The sequence below is a fragment of the Phragmites australis genome, chromosome 5 (assembly GCF_958298935.1).
Source record: "Phragmites australis chromosome 5, lpPhrAust1.1, whole genome shotgun sequence".
NCBI lineage: Eukaryota > Viridiplantae > Streptophyta > Magnoliopsida > Poales > Poaceae > Phragmites > Phragmites australis.
The window spans coordinates 44,523,099-44,538,539 of NC_084925.1; the positions used below are offsets into that span (position 1 = coordinate 44,523,099).

A 15,441-nucleotide genomic window follows, 5' to 3' on the forward strand; every position below is an offset into this window, starting at 1 on the left:
TGCCCCACCTCGATCCACGTACGCGCCAGGCCACCAGCTTCCTTCCTCGAAGTTTGCGGACGTGGCAGTGTTGCCGCACCAACTAGATTCATCCCCATCTAAAAAAACACACCCCAACTTCATATATATATTCTAAAATTATATTGACATAAAATCGATATGTGGAACTCTTATCTCCAAATCACCACTAGAATTGTCTATAATTGTTAGGATCCTGATACTTGTAGGATCACACAATTCTACATCCAATGGAGAAAGCATGACACAGATCAAAATGTGGGTCTTAATTTTATAGAATAATGATCTAAAGTGTAAGATCAGGTAGAATCGCATAGTATCGATAAGATCATACATAGTATAATGATCCTAACAACAAACTTTGTCAACATTCAAAATTAGGTAATATCTACATTAATTTAACTTCTGTCGGTTTAAGTTGACATACTTTTACTCTTATATGTTCTTGTATATTTAAATAGTGTTATAATTCATGTATAGAACCTTTTAAACGGTTGCATTATTAATAAATAAAGTCCAAAATTGAGTTTAACTGAAGTTGATGTGAATAAGTACACTCAAAATTACAAAATTTAAATAAGTATACGCTAACACCATAGGCTAAGTACATATCAGCAACGAGGAAAGACTTGCAAAATTCATTTAAGGGAGGAAGTTGCCCAACATGCAGGTCAAAGGCTCATGATTTCCTCTTCTTGTTGGCTTCTTGCTTCTCAATCACAACACTAGACTTCCTACGGATACCAGAAGGCTGGCTCTCCGCTTTAGTACTAGAACTCATTGTGTGGTCCTTCCCTTTTTGGCTTAAGAATTCTCTGAACGATGGTATTGTGGGGAGCTCCATGTTTCCAGCCGAAGCCACGGTCTTTGCAGGCTCGTCGGAATGCTTCCTCTTTTCCAACTCATCAATGCGCTCCGGCTGGCGTTTGACCTTGGCTTGGTCATTACTGACTTCTCCTGGCCATGAGCCGATGACTTCAGGGGCTACTGGAGGCAACTCTGGGACGACGCAAGGGGAGCTCGGCGCACCATGATCTGTAGTTTGGTCGATACGACCGTGGAGGCGGTCGTGCATCTGGTTGGATGTTGCAGATGACAGCCACCGGACTGTGGCAGCTATCTGTGAGTTGTAGAACGTCTTGCCCACTTTCTCATACTTTTTGAAGCACTCTGTTTCAAGGTGAGTGGCGGAAGCCTCTGCATCACATCTGAAAGCATGACAAGTCACAAAAAAGTATGTGAAAATCGAAGCAGTTACACCTTACAGTGCGACAACAAAAAGTTTAGAGCAAAATGTATTGCATGATTGAATTTGGCTGTTTGGGTAAATTAGATTTGTCACCATGTAAAGAAGGGATAAATTTCGAAGGTATAATTCCTCACATACCACTGGCTAAAACATAAATCCCTGATATGCCATTAGACCCTATACGTCAGTGACTAAAGTGGCTCCACGCGTCATAGACACACGATGACATATCAGAGATTTTTGAGTTTTACCAGTGTCATATAAAGAATTGCCTCAATTTCAAAATGCCTAATAGTGAAACTACATTTCCAACAGTGCCAAACTTGACCCCCGCCAAAAAAAATAAAAAAAAGTGCCAACTTGAAGCAGACTTACAATAGATTCCCATGCCGCAGCTTTGCTTGTCCAAGGGCATCCAACAATCTTTTCCTGCACGCATCTCTTAGCGCCTGAGATATGCTTTTCTTGTCAACAAGGCTGCCACCCTGTTATATCATCACCATTTGGAGTTTAGAACTAGTAATTATGGTAACAAACAATAACAACAAAAAGGCAACATCTGAATCACCTGCTGCTTAGTCTGACCGTTGGCTTGATAGTAAGCATTTTCAGCACGCTCCAGGGCTTTAAATTTTGCATCCAGGCCAGCTTTTGTTGGAAACTTTGAAATGGCAATATTGCTCACTACCGACTTCCCATCTGCCATTAACAACTGCAGATATTAGTTGACTCCAGTCTATGCGAATAACAATCAGAGGTATCTTCTAAATATGAAAAGAAAAGAGAGTAATGTTCTACACTTCTACCATCAGAATCTGATATGTCTTCAGCTGATATGCTTGCCTCATCTTCACGATTCCAGAATTCTGTGTCCAAGTGCTCTGGATTAACTAATGAGCTGTCATGCAGACAAAAAGATTTCAATACACCAAAAATGCCAGTATAAGATAAATCCATTTAGAATCATCAAGCAGATAAAATTCTTAATAATGCAGGCATGCAGCCTAGCCTTGCCGCATACCTTTTGAAGACTGGAGAGATCTTATTATAGCGGCAGTTGGGCACACGACGAAGTTCCTCCAGACGTGAGGACACTAGATTTGGGTGCTTGCAAGAATCGCATGAGTGTTGGCATAAAGTTGGTTGTACCTACACCATTTAAAGATAATATTCATTATCAATAACACAAAGCAGAAAGCATATTGTCAAGTCCAGAATCTCGTACTTTCTCTCCAAAGCTCTCAATAATCTTTTTTCGCCGGCAGCTAGAACTTTCACAGTAGTCAACAATCTGCACCAAGAGGCAAATATAATAGCATTGAAATCAATTGCATGGTCTAGCAGACCAATACACGTTTGGCAGTAAGAACCTGACTGAAGTCAGCAAGGGCCTTTTCTGCAAGCTCAGTCGAAGAGGAAGACGACTCTGATTTCTTAGTTTTGGTATTTCTCAAAATAAATTCCTGTCAAACCAAAAGTGTCAGCCCCAGTGTTTAAATTGGCAAATATATTGTTTGAAACCTAGTTACCATTCGCCTCAGGTCATCTAATCCGTAATACAAAACACTCCTGGAAGGCTGTTGATCACGACCAGCTCTTCCTGACTCCTGGTAGAAGGATTCCATTGACTTAGGCAAGTTGAAGTGGCATACAATACGGACATCTTTTCTATCAATACCCTGAAAATGATGATAGTGCCAATATATTATCAAGCACTTCTGCAGAAACAGGAATGACATAAAATGCAACAGGAGTATTATGTACCATTCTGTGGGAGCAGCATCCACAAACCAATTTAGTCAAAGCCCCGTATTGAAGAGACGATATACATGAAGTATAGTCAGAGCTTTGTATTAAGAATTAAGTAGAATAATGGCACAGGCAAAAATAAGCTATAAACTACAGGTTGGAATGCAGGTAGATAATGCAGTCAGACGATTGCATGTGTACTCTGAAACTTGTGAACAAGGTATCAGCATGTCAAATTACAGAAATGACACGTAAAGAAATGAAGAGAAGCTATACCCAAATGCTACAGTTGCAACAACAACTTGAGTTCTCGACGAAAGCCAGTCGTCAAGAACAGCACTTCGCACTTTGCTATTTAGGCCAGCATGATAAGCTGGTAAGGAGAAGCGCGTAGAAACATCAGAAAAATTCTCAGTGCAACAATCCTACCATGGTTTGAAGTTGTGAACTATGACTTTAGATCAACATACCAGCAGATGAGATACCCTGCTGTGACAAACGCATGCTTAGATCATCACAAGCTGCCCGTTCAAGACAATATATAATTGAGCAAACATTTCCGCTGGACTTCAGTAAATTTGATATATCAGAATAAACATCATCAAGGAGATCCTTGTAACGAACTGCAAATTTAGTTGCATCGCATAATTCATAAATTAAAGAGAACAGAACGTAGGGGCAGATGAATATTTACTTAACAACTATGAACAGAGCAATACAGAGGCCTATAGAAAGTCAGTAACTATATAACGGTGGAGAGACTTAGAAAATAAATGCCTAATCTATTTGGAAAACAGTGCATTCCAGCAAATCAACTCAAGAAATGTTGACAAGCTCTTGCACCACCAGGCAAATAAATTATCAGCAAAGTCAAAAAATTACCTTCATAGAATATGTTAGGTCGATTAAATGATGCTCTAAGAACTACTGGATTTTGCAGGCACAATGATGATATCACATCTTTCTGGACCCTGGTGCAGGAAAATAATGAATAAATGATAACGTATTAATATGATGAGGAAAAAAAAGTAGAGATCGAAACTGAGGGTAGCAGGTTGCATTACTTTGGGACAGCGGTTGCAGTCAAAGCTAACAAAGGGATATCTGGGAACCTATTCCTTAGTGATGAAAGCTTGCGGTAACTAGGTCTGCATTTCATTAAAACAATATTTTGTTGGTAAAACTATGCTAATTTGAAGATTGATGACAAGGTATTCACAACAAACACATAAATCATTGCTTACCTGAAATCATGGCCCCAAGTTGATATACAGTGAGCCTGTAGAAAAGAAATGGCAGAAATATGCAACAAATGCCACTTATAACATATCAAAGAATAACAACTGTTAATAAAGGTGTTATGAAATTCAGACCTCATCAATAGCAACAAGACCAAGAAGACCTCTGTTGTAAAGCTTCATTAGCTTTGCCATGAAGCCAGCAGTTGCAACCAGCTCTGGAGTGACATATAGCAACTTTAAAGAAGGATTACCAGAATCAAGGTCTTCGTGTATCTGAGAAAAGAGCATACACACAATAAAACTGTAAAGTCTAAAAGGAAGAGCAAGTATGCAAGAGATGTTTGTACTATTTAGATACTAGACACAGTGGCCAAGTTCAATACTTAAAGTATAAATTCCTATTCTCGGGGAGTAATCCACCGTACTACATGAAATAATTGCATGCTGGGGTGTCTAATTCAGTGTGCGAGTCGATAGATCATAATGTCAGTTGGAACAATTACGGGAGAGTCCGAAGGCCCCGTTTGGGGGAGCTGAAGCTTTTCCAGAAGCTGCTGGTCCAAGAAGCTAGCTGGCTGGTCTGAGAAGCAGCTGGTCCGAGAAGCGCTGGTCTGAGAAGCTGGTCTGTTTGGCAACATAGCTTTTGGATACCTGGTGGGAGGGCTGAGTTGAATAAGTTTAGGTGGAATGTCTGAAATACCCTTAGGGATAATGAAGGCTATTTTTTTATGTCAGTCCAAAATTGCAAGCATCATAGTTTATAATTAAAACACACGAGAAAATGAACGGAACTTCTTCAAAAAATGTCAGAACTGAAAGAAGCAGGAGCAGCACATCCATTGTCAAAATTGGAGAACAGGTTCACCAAAAAAACAATCATTAAAGGCCCAAATGATTCAACCTGTTCGACAGCTTCCACCAGCACATCAAAAAAATCATTAAAGGCCCAGATCATTCAACTTGTTCGACGGCTTCCACCAGCACATCCAACAGAATCAGGAATTTGCACATACAAAATAATTAGTGCATTATCCTATTTCCATCTACTCTCTACCTGCCATCAATGAATTTGCAATAAAATCACGAAGTGCACACATATCACCATCATCTGATGATGTGCCATTGTAGTCTCCTCCCGATGAGTCAACTAGTGGGATGTATTCTTCATCTTCGTCGCACATCTCAAATAGTTCATCATTTAGAGCACTATCACGGATGAAGTTATGAAGCGACATGCATGCAATGATGATCTTCTTCTGCTTCTCAACTGGAAAACTTGGTATATGCAATAGAACTCGCCATTTCATTTTTAGCACACCAAAAGAACGCTCAATTACGTTACGAAGAGAGGAGTGAGCATGATTGAACACTTCTTTGAGTCCACTTGGCCTATGCCCCCCTTGAAACTCAGGTATATGATACTTGTGGCCTTTGAAGGGAGCTAGAAAACCTTTTTTATTAGGATATCCAGAATCAACAAGATAGAATTTCCCTACACGTAAAAATAATATGAGACAACAAATCAACATGAAAAGGGCAAAAGTAATAGGTTTATTTGTAGGATCTATGTACCTTACCTTCAGGAGGATGTGGAAAAAAATCTGAGTATCGGCACAAAGAATCATTGAATACTCTAGAGTCATGCGCAGAACCAGGCCATCCCGCTACAACAAATGTGAATCTCATATCAAAGTCACAGATAGCCATCACGTTCTGTGTCGGATATCCATGACGACCAATGTGTGGGATCATCTCAGTTGCTGGCACAACAACCCGTATATGTGTGCCATCTATTGCACCAATGCAATTGTTGAAGTGGGGAGAAAAACGAGAATCTTTAACCCTTGGGTGAATTGTTGTAAAATGTGCATCTTTTGGTTTTATATTGTCCCCAGCTAACAAGTTGAGACATTCCAAGACTTCATTAAATTTCCGACTAATTGTTTCAGTTGATCGCTTGAATATGTTCTCAACTTGAAGAAATGACTGAGGACCACCACACATCCATAAAAACATCCCTAGAGCTTCAACAGAACCCATCACTCTTGTGGATTTAAGTCCATAATTTTCAACCAATGTTGCATGCAACTTGTCAAAAACAGGACGATTCATACGAAACATGTTGTAGCAATCTCTGTTCACTTGTAGTTGATCAATGACCCATTGATACCCAGTTCGTCGTGGAGGGGGTCTCTCCTTTTTATTTAGATATTTATCATTATGGTTCATAGCAATAAGAGCAACTGTTGATCCTACTTGGAGTAATAAATCATCACTGTCACTCTCACTAGATGAATCATCGTGACTTTCACTTGATGAGCTCATCTACAAAAACAAAACAAATGGTCTTAAAGGTCAGCTGTAATAAGGGTCATAGAATTACACATAAGGTTCATCTAAAATTAAAAAGATAGCATTACAATACCATAACTTCAAACATTACATATATGGTTCAGCAAAAATTAAAAAAAATAGCATTACAATACCATAACTTCAAACATTACATATATGGTTCAGCTAAAATTAAAAAGATAGCATTACAATACCATTACTTCAAACATTACATATGGTTCAGCTAAAATTAAAAAGATAGCATTACACATAAGGTTCTTACAGTACCATAATTTGAAACATTACATATATGGTTCAGCTGAAATAAAAATGATAGCATAATATTAGGATACATCACATGATTGATCAAAAAGTCTAGTCCCTTTTCCTCTCTTCGTACATCCTCTTGAGCCAAGCCACCTTTCCTTCATTAGTTTTAAAGGATTTAAACACTGCACGGTATTCTTGCTTGATAAAAAGCTTGGTGGCCATAAAGTGTTCATCGCTTCCTTCATAGGCTCCCGCATTCACGGCTTGTTCAATGAGCTCTATGATATCATCCTCAACCTTTTGAGCATTCTTCGTTTTGCCGGTAGAAATCACATCAATAAGACGTGTCACTTGCCTAACCATGGGATTCCTACCCTTCTTCTTAGGGTTTTGTGGAAGGTCATTATTAATCTTACGCTTTCCTCCCTTTTTTTCATCGTCTACAATGGTAGCATCATCTTCACCCTCCGTAGAATCATCACCAACCTCAATGGGAGCTGCATTTGTAGGAGCACCTGGAATGACCGAAGATGCACCCGTGACATTGATATGTTGAAACATAACTTCAAGCTCATCTAGGTTCTCCATAGGGCCATCACGAAACTTGCGATATTTGATGTTTTCCTGAAATAACAAAGTCATATTCTTATTAATCACAACATTCATGCATGGATTTGAAAGGGACAAAATTAAAAAAAAAACTTCAGATTTACATACCGCTATTTTGGCCTCCCACCATTCATCACTAGCTGTAATTATTCCCTTTTGAACGTCAAAACCAAGACCGGTTGCAGCCCTCTTCAAATCTAACCACAAGTTGTATTGTGCCTTCAATGCATCCCATTTGTTCTTCAGCTTGCCATGTGGATAGTGTTGTCGTTTAGTCCTTTCTTTGAATTTTTCCTCAAGGTTATTGTAGCCAATGGCACTCAAGGTATTTCCCGGTTTATTCCCAGCTAGAGTTTCTTCCTTACATATCTAACAGAACACTCTCGTCGCATATGCATCCCAATTAGCTTTCGGCACCTTCACTTTATCCATCTAATTTACCGCAAATTACTATGAAATCAGCAAAACATATGGCAAGTGAGTAGCATACTGTTTACAAAACATTTGAGCTCACTGAAACATGCAAACTTTGACAAACTTATCCAGACTACACTATTATAAAAATAGTTTAGGATTTCTTAACCTTCATCTCTGCTTACAATTCAGTGTAAAATGCCTCAACTCAGTGTAAACTTGACAAATTTGCCGTTCAGTGTCACTTGCCCTGATACAAATTTTAGTTCAGTGTAATCTACAAACCTCAATGAGGAATTTTTTTTAGCATACATGTGCATCTTGCATATGCTCAGAAATGCTCAGTCAATGCTAATAAACTAGCATGGCAGGCGCATGGCAGGCATCTTCCATCGACAATTGCTCACAGCATGGCAGGCATACAAGGACGTGTAAAACCCACCTGGAGGCGAGGGGCAGCGGCGGTGGGGTCGGATGGCCGGAGGAGAAGCAAGGTTGGTCGTCAAATGGAAGGGCGGCGGCAGCGGTCGTCGATGGAAGGGGCGCGCAGTCGTCGATGGAAGGGGCGCGCAGTCGTCGATTGAAGGGCGGCGGGGGCGGTCGTCGACTGAACGGCGGCGGGGGCGGTCGTCGACTGAACAGCGCGCGAGGACGTCGACTGAAGGGCGCGCAGTCGTCGATGGAAGGGGCGCGCAGTCGTCGATGGAAGGGGCGCGCAGTCGTCGATTGAAGGGCGGCGGGGGCGGTCGTCGACTGAACGGCGGCCGGGGCGGTCGTCGACTGAACAGCGCGCGAGGACGTCGACTGAAGGGCGCGCGGGTCGGCTGAACGGCGCGGTCGTCGACTGAATGGCGCGGTCGTCGAGTGAAGGACACGCGAGGACGTCGACTGAAGGGGCGGCGACGGCGGTCCTCGATGGAAGGCGTGCGCGGTCGTCAATTGAACGGCGCGTGAGGACGTCGACTGCAGGGAGCGCACGGGTCGACTGAAGGGCTGGCGCCGGCAGGACAAGGCGTCGGGGTCTCGGGAGTTCGGGAGGTGGAAGAGCGCCGGCTAGATCTGGATCCATGGGAAGGGAGAGGAAACTGATATTTATACCAGTGGCATTGGTGGGTAAATTCTTCTCAACTTTTAGGGGACGTTGGTAACCACAACCCGCAGAAGCTCGGGAAGCTGCCCTGGGGGAGCTTTTTGATTCCAGTACAAATGCTAGCTTTTGGAGATGGCGGATTGTGATAGAATCGGACCCGTTTGGCGTAGCTTATGCTTTTCCAGCTGCTGGGAGTAGCAGAAGCTGTGAAAAAGCTACCCCAAACAGGGCCGAAATTGGCACAACAATTAAGCATATCCCAGGAAAGCATTGCTTTGCAGTTTGCACCATGTGGGGAACCTTACCCTTTGTTTACTATGAGATGTCTGTGTTGACGAGAGAAATTCAGCTGGAATTCCTTTATTTTTCAAGCTGGCAACCTGATTCTCCTGTAAATTTAATATGCAGACCACATGATGTTCCATGGCATATGAGGAGTAACAGGAAAAGGAGACCTAATGATGATTAATCTTACCATCAGCGCTGTTCAGCAGATTTTTCAATCAAATCAAGGAACTGTTAGTATAAACTTTCAAGTACAAAATTCTCACATTATGGAAAGTTGGCAGATCAATTCACCTATCAAGGGTGAAATAACAAGAACAATGCCTGTCTTCACTAGAGCAGGAATCTGATAGCACATTGACTTTCCACCTCCAGTTGGCATCAAACAAAAGCAATCTCTTCCTGCAAATAAATTGTTTAGCATATTAAACCAAACTCATAATGTTGAAAATATCTCAGCACACAGGTGCCAACCATAAAAAATATAAGAAGAAACACACACAAACACGGCAAAGGAGAGGACCTGATAGAACAGCTTCTATAGCCTCGAGTTGTTTTCCTCGAAACCCTGAGTATCCAAAATATCGGTTCAAGACGTTCTCGAGCTCCTTCGGAGCGTTCTTTCCACGCCCTGAGGCCAGCAATGTACCCTTAATGGGAAGTAGTCCCTTCATTTTCAGCTGAACAGCACAATCTGTAAGAAGGAAGGAGAGAATGCCATGATCGTTTAGAGGATTGCAATGATTGTAACATGATAGGCAAGGACTTGCCGCAGGGCGTGGGGGTTCAGTTGAATCCCAATCTTTTGGAAAATAAACTGCACACCCACACCTTGCGTCCCAATTAATTCCGATGGCATCAACTGCGACCGATCCTGTGTGCTGAGGAAGAAGAAATGCACCGAACCGAACCGTGGATGGATGGATCAGTTTAGTACTCCACCACGCAGAAAAGAAAATCGCTAGTAAACGGAGGAGAGGAAGAAAGATTTCGATTTGATTGCTCACAGCATTTAAAAACTCGATCTTTGAACAATCCATCGAAGCAAGTTAGGGTTCCTTACCAACAAAAGAACTGCAGTCTCAAGTCCGGATGGGCCTCCTCCACGCCAATCCAATACCGGTAGAAGCGAGGACGACGACTACGAGGGAAGAGTTCCTTCGGGGTGCGCTGTCGTGCTCCGGCGGAAGGAGACTGGAGCCGGGTTCGCCGCCGCCGGCGAAGAGCCCGGTGGTGTGAGCGTCTGCCCTCTGGCCAGCTGGGTTTCGAGCTGGGCCTAATTTTGGCGCGAGCACGGCGAGCTAGGCCCGGCTCAATAGGGTTAGGCCCCAAAGCCCAAGAACATCGCCAGCCCGCGTGTATGTTCTCATGGACCCCTTGCCCAATCAGAGCATCATACCTACCGTCTACCGATCCATGGACGAAATGCTGATGCTCATCAGGCACACTAGAATCCCCATCGGCATTGCAATTGCATCGATGCACGGCAGACAAAGATCGCATCAGGTTGGTGCACCAGATAATCCAAAGGACATGCATTATGTTTTCTGCGATCTAGTGATGCTGATTTTTGACAGTCTTCATTCGCCTAACGACAGCCACGGCTCACCAAGATACTGCAGCTAGCCGCGAGGAGTGTCTGCTACGCCAAACCCAACTCCAAGAGATCTAAAAATGGCGACGTGCCCACCTGCATACACCTAACCATTGTCTCCTTGCTCTCTCTTTCTCAACCACACTGCAGAAAGAAAACTACTGTGAGTAGCCTAGTCAACAGCTGGCAGAACAACAAAAAGCAAAGAGGAATCAGGCACCTTTTTGCACGTCTGCTACCTTGTTCGCCTGGAACGAGATTTGTTGTGCGTTCTTGTTGCTCGATTTCAGCTACGGTTACCTTCTGCATTGCACGTAGTAATGCCTTGGGAAAAAAATAACGTTTTTTGTCTTAGGGAAGAAAAAGGATCCGGTTGCTCATCATCTACAACTGCAGGCTATTATTTGGAACGGTAATGTGTTAAGGTGCCGTTTGGTCGTGCTCCGAAGCTTTAACCAGAGCTGGTTTTATATGTCCCAAAAATTGGTATGTCTTTGATAATATATTCTAAGTTGACTATTTTTTTATCATATATCTTACATATTTAATATGAAATTTTGTTACAAACTAGTTTATATAAGACATATGATCTAAAAATAATCAACTTAAAATATATTATCAAGTCACATCAATTTTGAGACGTATGATCGAATTTCCTAACAAAGAACGGGCCGGAGCTCGGCCCAACGGGCCAATCCTCATCAAAATAGCAATAGATATGCCACCGCTCGATCTTAATCCGACGGTTCACGTGAACCCACGACCCGTAGTGGCAGCCTTGTAATTCTCACCATCTTCCTCCGCTGCACAGCCTCCATGATCGGGAGCACGCACCACATTCCGTCGCGTCCACTTCACTCAAACGGCTCTGCCATCTTATAAACCCCCGCACCAACCCCTCCTCCCATGGCGGAAGCCCTCGACGAGCCCCCGACCCTGCCCTCCGAATCCGAGCTCCCCGCGTCCTGCCCTACCGATTGACCCAAGCCGCGCCTTGCATCGTGCTCTAGGTCGCCAGATCTCGGAGGCGCCTCTGGGAGCGAAGCCCTACCACCTCCAGGAACAGGAGCGGCTCAATGGTGGACACGTCAGGCGGGAGGATCCACCCTCACGGCCAGCGGCGGGGCGTGGCCGCCTTCGTCGCGGCCAACAAGACGCTGCTCGCCGCCGTGTGGGTCGTCGGGTTCACGCTGGTGTTCCTGTGGCAGAGCGCCTCGATATCCGTCGGTGCTGGCGGCGGCGGCAGGGGTTTCCTCAGGCTCCGCACGGCGTCGCTGCCGCCGACGCGCCCTGCGCCGCGGCTTCGCCCTACGGCGTACAACCTGACGGACTTTGGCGGCGTCGGGGACGGGCGGGCGGTGAACACAGAGGCGTTCGAGCGCGCCGTGGAGGCCATCGCGGCGCTCGCGGAACGCGGCGGGGGACAGCTCAATGTGCCGCCCGGGCGGTGGCTCACGGCGCCGTTCAACCTGACCAGCCACATGACGCTGTTTCTTGCCGAAGGCGCAGAGATCCTTGGCATTCCGGTAAGGAAGTTCTTGGCTTTGTGAGCGTAGCTATAAAACTTGGGTAGTTATTGGGTAGATCTTCAAGTGCATTTTGTAAGCTCAATAGTTAATACTACTTTCATGTGGTGTGGATCCTGGGTGGCTAACATATATTAGAATAGTTAATGATTTGGCTAGTTGACTTGCTTGATAAATATATCAACGATGAAACATAAGAATGTTTTTCGTCTGATCACTGATGTGTTTCAGAGGCTGAGATTTCGTTGCTACAAAACGGGAATACTCCAGAGACAGAAGAATCTAACATGGTGTTAAGAGCTTTACTTTTTCAAGATCTTCAGTGCTTATAGATCTAGACTAGTGTGTATTCAGAGTTTGGTGGAGGCCTATGGTACTTAATTGCGGCAGAAGTGTCCACATTTCAGATCACAAGTTTATTTAACTGACTTTCTGTTGTTTTCTGGACAGGATGAGAAGTATTGGCCGTTGATGCCAGCATTACCATCATATGGATATGGGCGTGAGCGCAAAGGACCTCGCTTTGGAAGTCTTATTCATGGACAGAATTTGAAAGATGTAGTCATTACAGGTTTTCTCTTTATCTGGATAAGCTAGGATTTAAGCCATGCATATAGAACACCTTACAGAATTCTGATTAAGCAACATCAGTGAGAAAAGTGTATCATGTGTATATTAAGCAATCTAATGGTTGCAACACTGTAGTATCATGTGAGCAACATAAAGCAGCTACTTGACCCGTGTTGATCCCCCTATCTAAATGCACTTGCTGCTTTCTGTATGAATATTTGGACTTCCTGCACTTCTGTTAAAATAGAATCTAAAATTTACAGCTCGAACTGTCATACTCTTTACTTCTTTAGTGATGTTTTACCAAGTAAACAGGCAAATTCATTCAAATGCAAAAACTGCACTGCTATTTCAAATTCCGTGCTGTAGCTGTAACTGATCATATCCGTTTGATCCCCAATCTTGCACTAATAGAACAATGAGGTTATTTCTATTTAACTGCCTCATTGGATGATAGTTATCTGACCTTTATATGTTTCCTTCTTCTGTCTCTTAATTAGGCCATAATGGTAGCATAAATGGCCAGGGTGAAGTTTGGTGGTTGAAGCATCGCAGAAGAATGTTGAATAACACGAGACCTCCCCTTGTGCAGCTGATGTGGTCCAAGGACATTATTGTTACAAACATAACGCTGCGGGATTCACCTTTCTGGCACTTGCATCCGTATGATTGCACAAATGTAACTGTTTCAAATGTTACTATCTTATCTCCTGTTTCTGGTGCTCCAAACACAGATGGCATAGATCCAGGTATTCATCCTGCACCTGTCTTTAACGGTTTTCCAGTATGTCATGCATTTTTGTGACACTTCTGCACTGTAGCAAACACTTGAAGCACCAGCAGATATACTCTTTATAGCGCATGCTGCCTATACTCTTGCATTAGTTACAGGCCATGCTGACCACATACCATTTGTCTATTTATTGATCCTGACATATAATTATATGCAGATTCTTGTCAGGATGTGCTCATTGAGAATTGCTACATATCTGTTGGTGATGATGCGATAGCTATAAAGAGCGGGTGGGATCAGTATGGGATTGCATACAGTCGCCCATCTTCAAACATTTTGATCCGCAATGTGACAGCCCATTCTCTTGTGAGGTGAGAATTGGCATATCTTGGCTACATCGCTTTGTATAAAGTATTGCTTGTGTGCATAGTCCTTTGAAGTCAAACCTCGACACAAGCAATTATTATTTGTGCATAGAACTTGGAGCATTACAGGTGAGGCTTACACTATTTACCTTCTTTGTGTGCAGTGCTGGAATTTCAATTGGCAGTGAGATGTCTGGTGGAGTTGCAAATGTTACGGTGGAGAACGTGCACATCTGGGAATCAAGGAGAGGTGTGAGGATAAAGACTGCCACAGGAAGAGGGGGCTACATCCGTAACATCTCGTACCGCAACATAACTTTCGACAATGTCCGTGCTGGGATTGTGATAAAGGTTGACTACAACGAGCATGCTGATGATGGATACGATCGGAATGCCTTCCCAGACATCACTAACATATCATTCAAAGAAATCCATGGATGGGGTGTTCGGGTGCCTGTCCGTGCTCATGGCAGCGACGTCATCCCCATCAAGGATATCAGCTTCCAGGACATGTCAGTGGGCATCAGCTACAAGAAGAAGCACATTTTCCAGTGCTCCTACGTCGAGGGGCGTGTCATTGGGTCAGTGTTCCCAAAACCATGTGATAACCTGGACATCTACGATGAGCAAGGGCAGCTTGTCAAGCGTGCAGTGACCATGAACAGCACAGAAGTTGACTATGATATATGAGGCACATAGGGCTCGTTTGGATCGAGTCCTGGCCGGAGCTGCCTGGCCAGGCAACGCCCTCAGGCGTCCGATTTCGATCGCCTGGGGCTGACGCTGCTGCCTGGCCAGAGCTGCCTGCGGGCCTATACTGCAGCGCTGATAGGTGGAGTAGTGGAAATGGGTGCTCTCTACCTGCCGAAATCATTTTTTTCGCTTTCTAATTTTCCACGTTTTTGCTTCAGAAATGTAAATACAGAGGAGATTCTCCTCTTCATAGGTTTGCTGCTTACAGTGGCTTATTGTATCTCACCAGTGATTTGGCCATCAACATTTTGCTCTTTGCCAGAACCTGCCTGGAGACAAATCGATGCTGTCAAAGTGTCAATATAGTTTACGCATGAAAACTGAAGTATATATCAATCTTGCAGCATGTCAACAAGGAAAGAAGAACCTTGTGATCTTACAACTTACAAGGCTCTAGCCTTTAGTTCAGCTCTGCTGGGCTGGGCTTGACCTTTGGTGATGAATGGTATTCCACTCTCCTGGGCCCAACTGCATAATGTTACTTACCGCAATACCATTCATGCTTAGCGTGATCAGATGAGTGAGGTTTGGAATATAGTTCAGATTTGCAACACGGTACGAATTTTGCCAATAGCAACCATTTTTCAATTTCCTCCTGTTCCACTTTTCCCTGTCTTCGCTGTTGGAGTAACGCAGAGGAGGAT

The 15,441-nt window shown here is 43.6% G+C and overlaps 3 protein-coding genes across 3 annotated transcripts; 1 reads left to right on the forward strand and 2 right to left on the reverse strand.

Annotated features, from left to right (window-relative positions):
* Positions 1-637: 637 nt before the first annotated feature.
* Positions 638-10,650, reverse strand: LOC133919930 (ATP-dependent DNA helicase Q-like 3). Its single transcript, XM_062364501.1, has 20 exons — positions 10,320-10,650; positions 9,780-9,950; positions 9,551-9,658; positions 9,447-9,454; positions 9,277-9,360; positions 4,390-4,530; positions 4,261-4,295; positions 4,081-4,164; positions 3,899-3,987; positions 3,487-3,639; positions 3,293-3,389; positions 3,032-3,035; positions 2,797-2,946; positions 2,638-2,730; positions 2,493-2,558; positions 2,289-2,416; positions 2,074-2,165; positions 1,836-1,966; positions 1,643-1,752; positions 638-1,226 (listed from the first exon to the last, which is right to left on the reverse strand). Exons 2-20 carry the CDS (start codon positions 9,928-9,930, stop codon positions 698-700), a joined length of 2,253 nt encoding a protein of 750 aa, XP_062220485.1. The 5' UTR covers positions 9,931-9,950; positions 10,320-10,650; the 3' UTR covers positions 638-697.
* Positions 6,860-7,826, reverse strand: LOC133917738 (zinc finger CCCH domain-containing protein 43-like). Its single transcript, XM_062361601.1, has 2 exons — positions 7,576-7,826; positions 6,860-7,482 (listed from the first exon to the last, which is right to left on the reverse strand). Exon 2 carries the CDS (start codon positions 7,444-7,446, stop codon positions 6,964-6,966), a length of 483 nt encoding a protein of 160 aa, XP_062217585.1. The 5' UTR covers positions 7,447-7,482; positions 7,576-7,826; the 3' UTR covers positions 6,860-6,963.
* A 973-nt stretch (positions 10,651-11,623) lies between the features above and the next one.
* LOC133919931 (probable polygalacturonase) lies at positions 11,624-15,117 on the forward strand. Its single transcript, XM_062364502.1, has 5 exons — positions 11,624-12,376; positions 12,827-12,947; positions 13,447-13,695; positions 13,897-14,050; positions 14,209-15,117. Exons 1-5 carry the CDS (start codon positions 11,927-11,929, stop codon positions 14,732-14,734), a joined length of 1,500 nt encoding a protein of 499 aa, XP_062220486.1. The 5' UTR covers positions 11,624-11,926; the 3' UTR covers positions 14,735-15,117.
* Positions 15,118-15,441: the final 324 nt, after the last annotated feature.

Bases quoted from the DNA above. Each gene is read 5' to 3' on its own strand.
- LOC133917738 (XM_062361601.1), bottom strand. From the start codon at position 7,446: ATGGAGAACCTAGATGAGCTTGAAGTTATGTTTCAACATATCAATGTC.
- LOC133919930 (XM_062364501.1), bottom strand. From the start codon at position 9,930: ATGAAGGGACTACTTCCCATTAAGGGTACATTGCTGGCCTCAGGGCGT. The intron at 2,559-2,637 runs GTTCTTACTGCC...CTCTTGGTGCAG, and splicing joins CCCTTGCTGACTTCAGTCAG to ATTGTTGACTACTGTGAAAG. The intron at 1,967-2,073 runs GTAGAAGTGTAG...TGTTAATGGCAG, and splicing joins AGACATATCAGATTCTGATG to ATGGGAAGTCGGTAGTGAGC.
- LOC133919931 (XM_062364502.1), top strand. From the start codon at position 11,927: ATGGTGGACACGTCAGGCGGGAGGATCCACCCTCACGGCCAGCGGCGG. The intron at 12,948-13,446 runs GTTTTCTCTTTA...TCTCTTAATTAG, and splicing joins GAAAGATGTAGTCATTACAG to GCCATAATGGTAGCATAAAT. The intron at 14,051-14,208 runs GTGAGAATTGGC...CTTTGTGTGCAG, and splicing joins ACAGCCCATTCTCTTGTGAG to TGCTGGAATTTCAATTGGCA.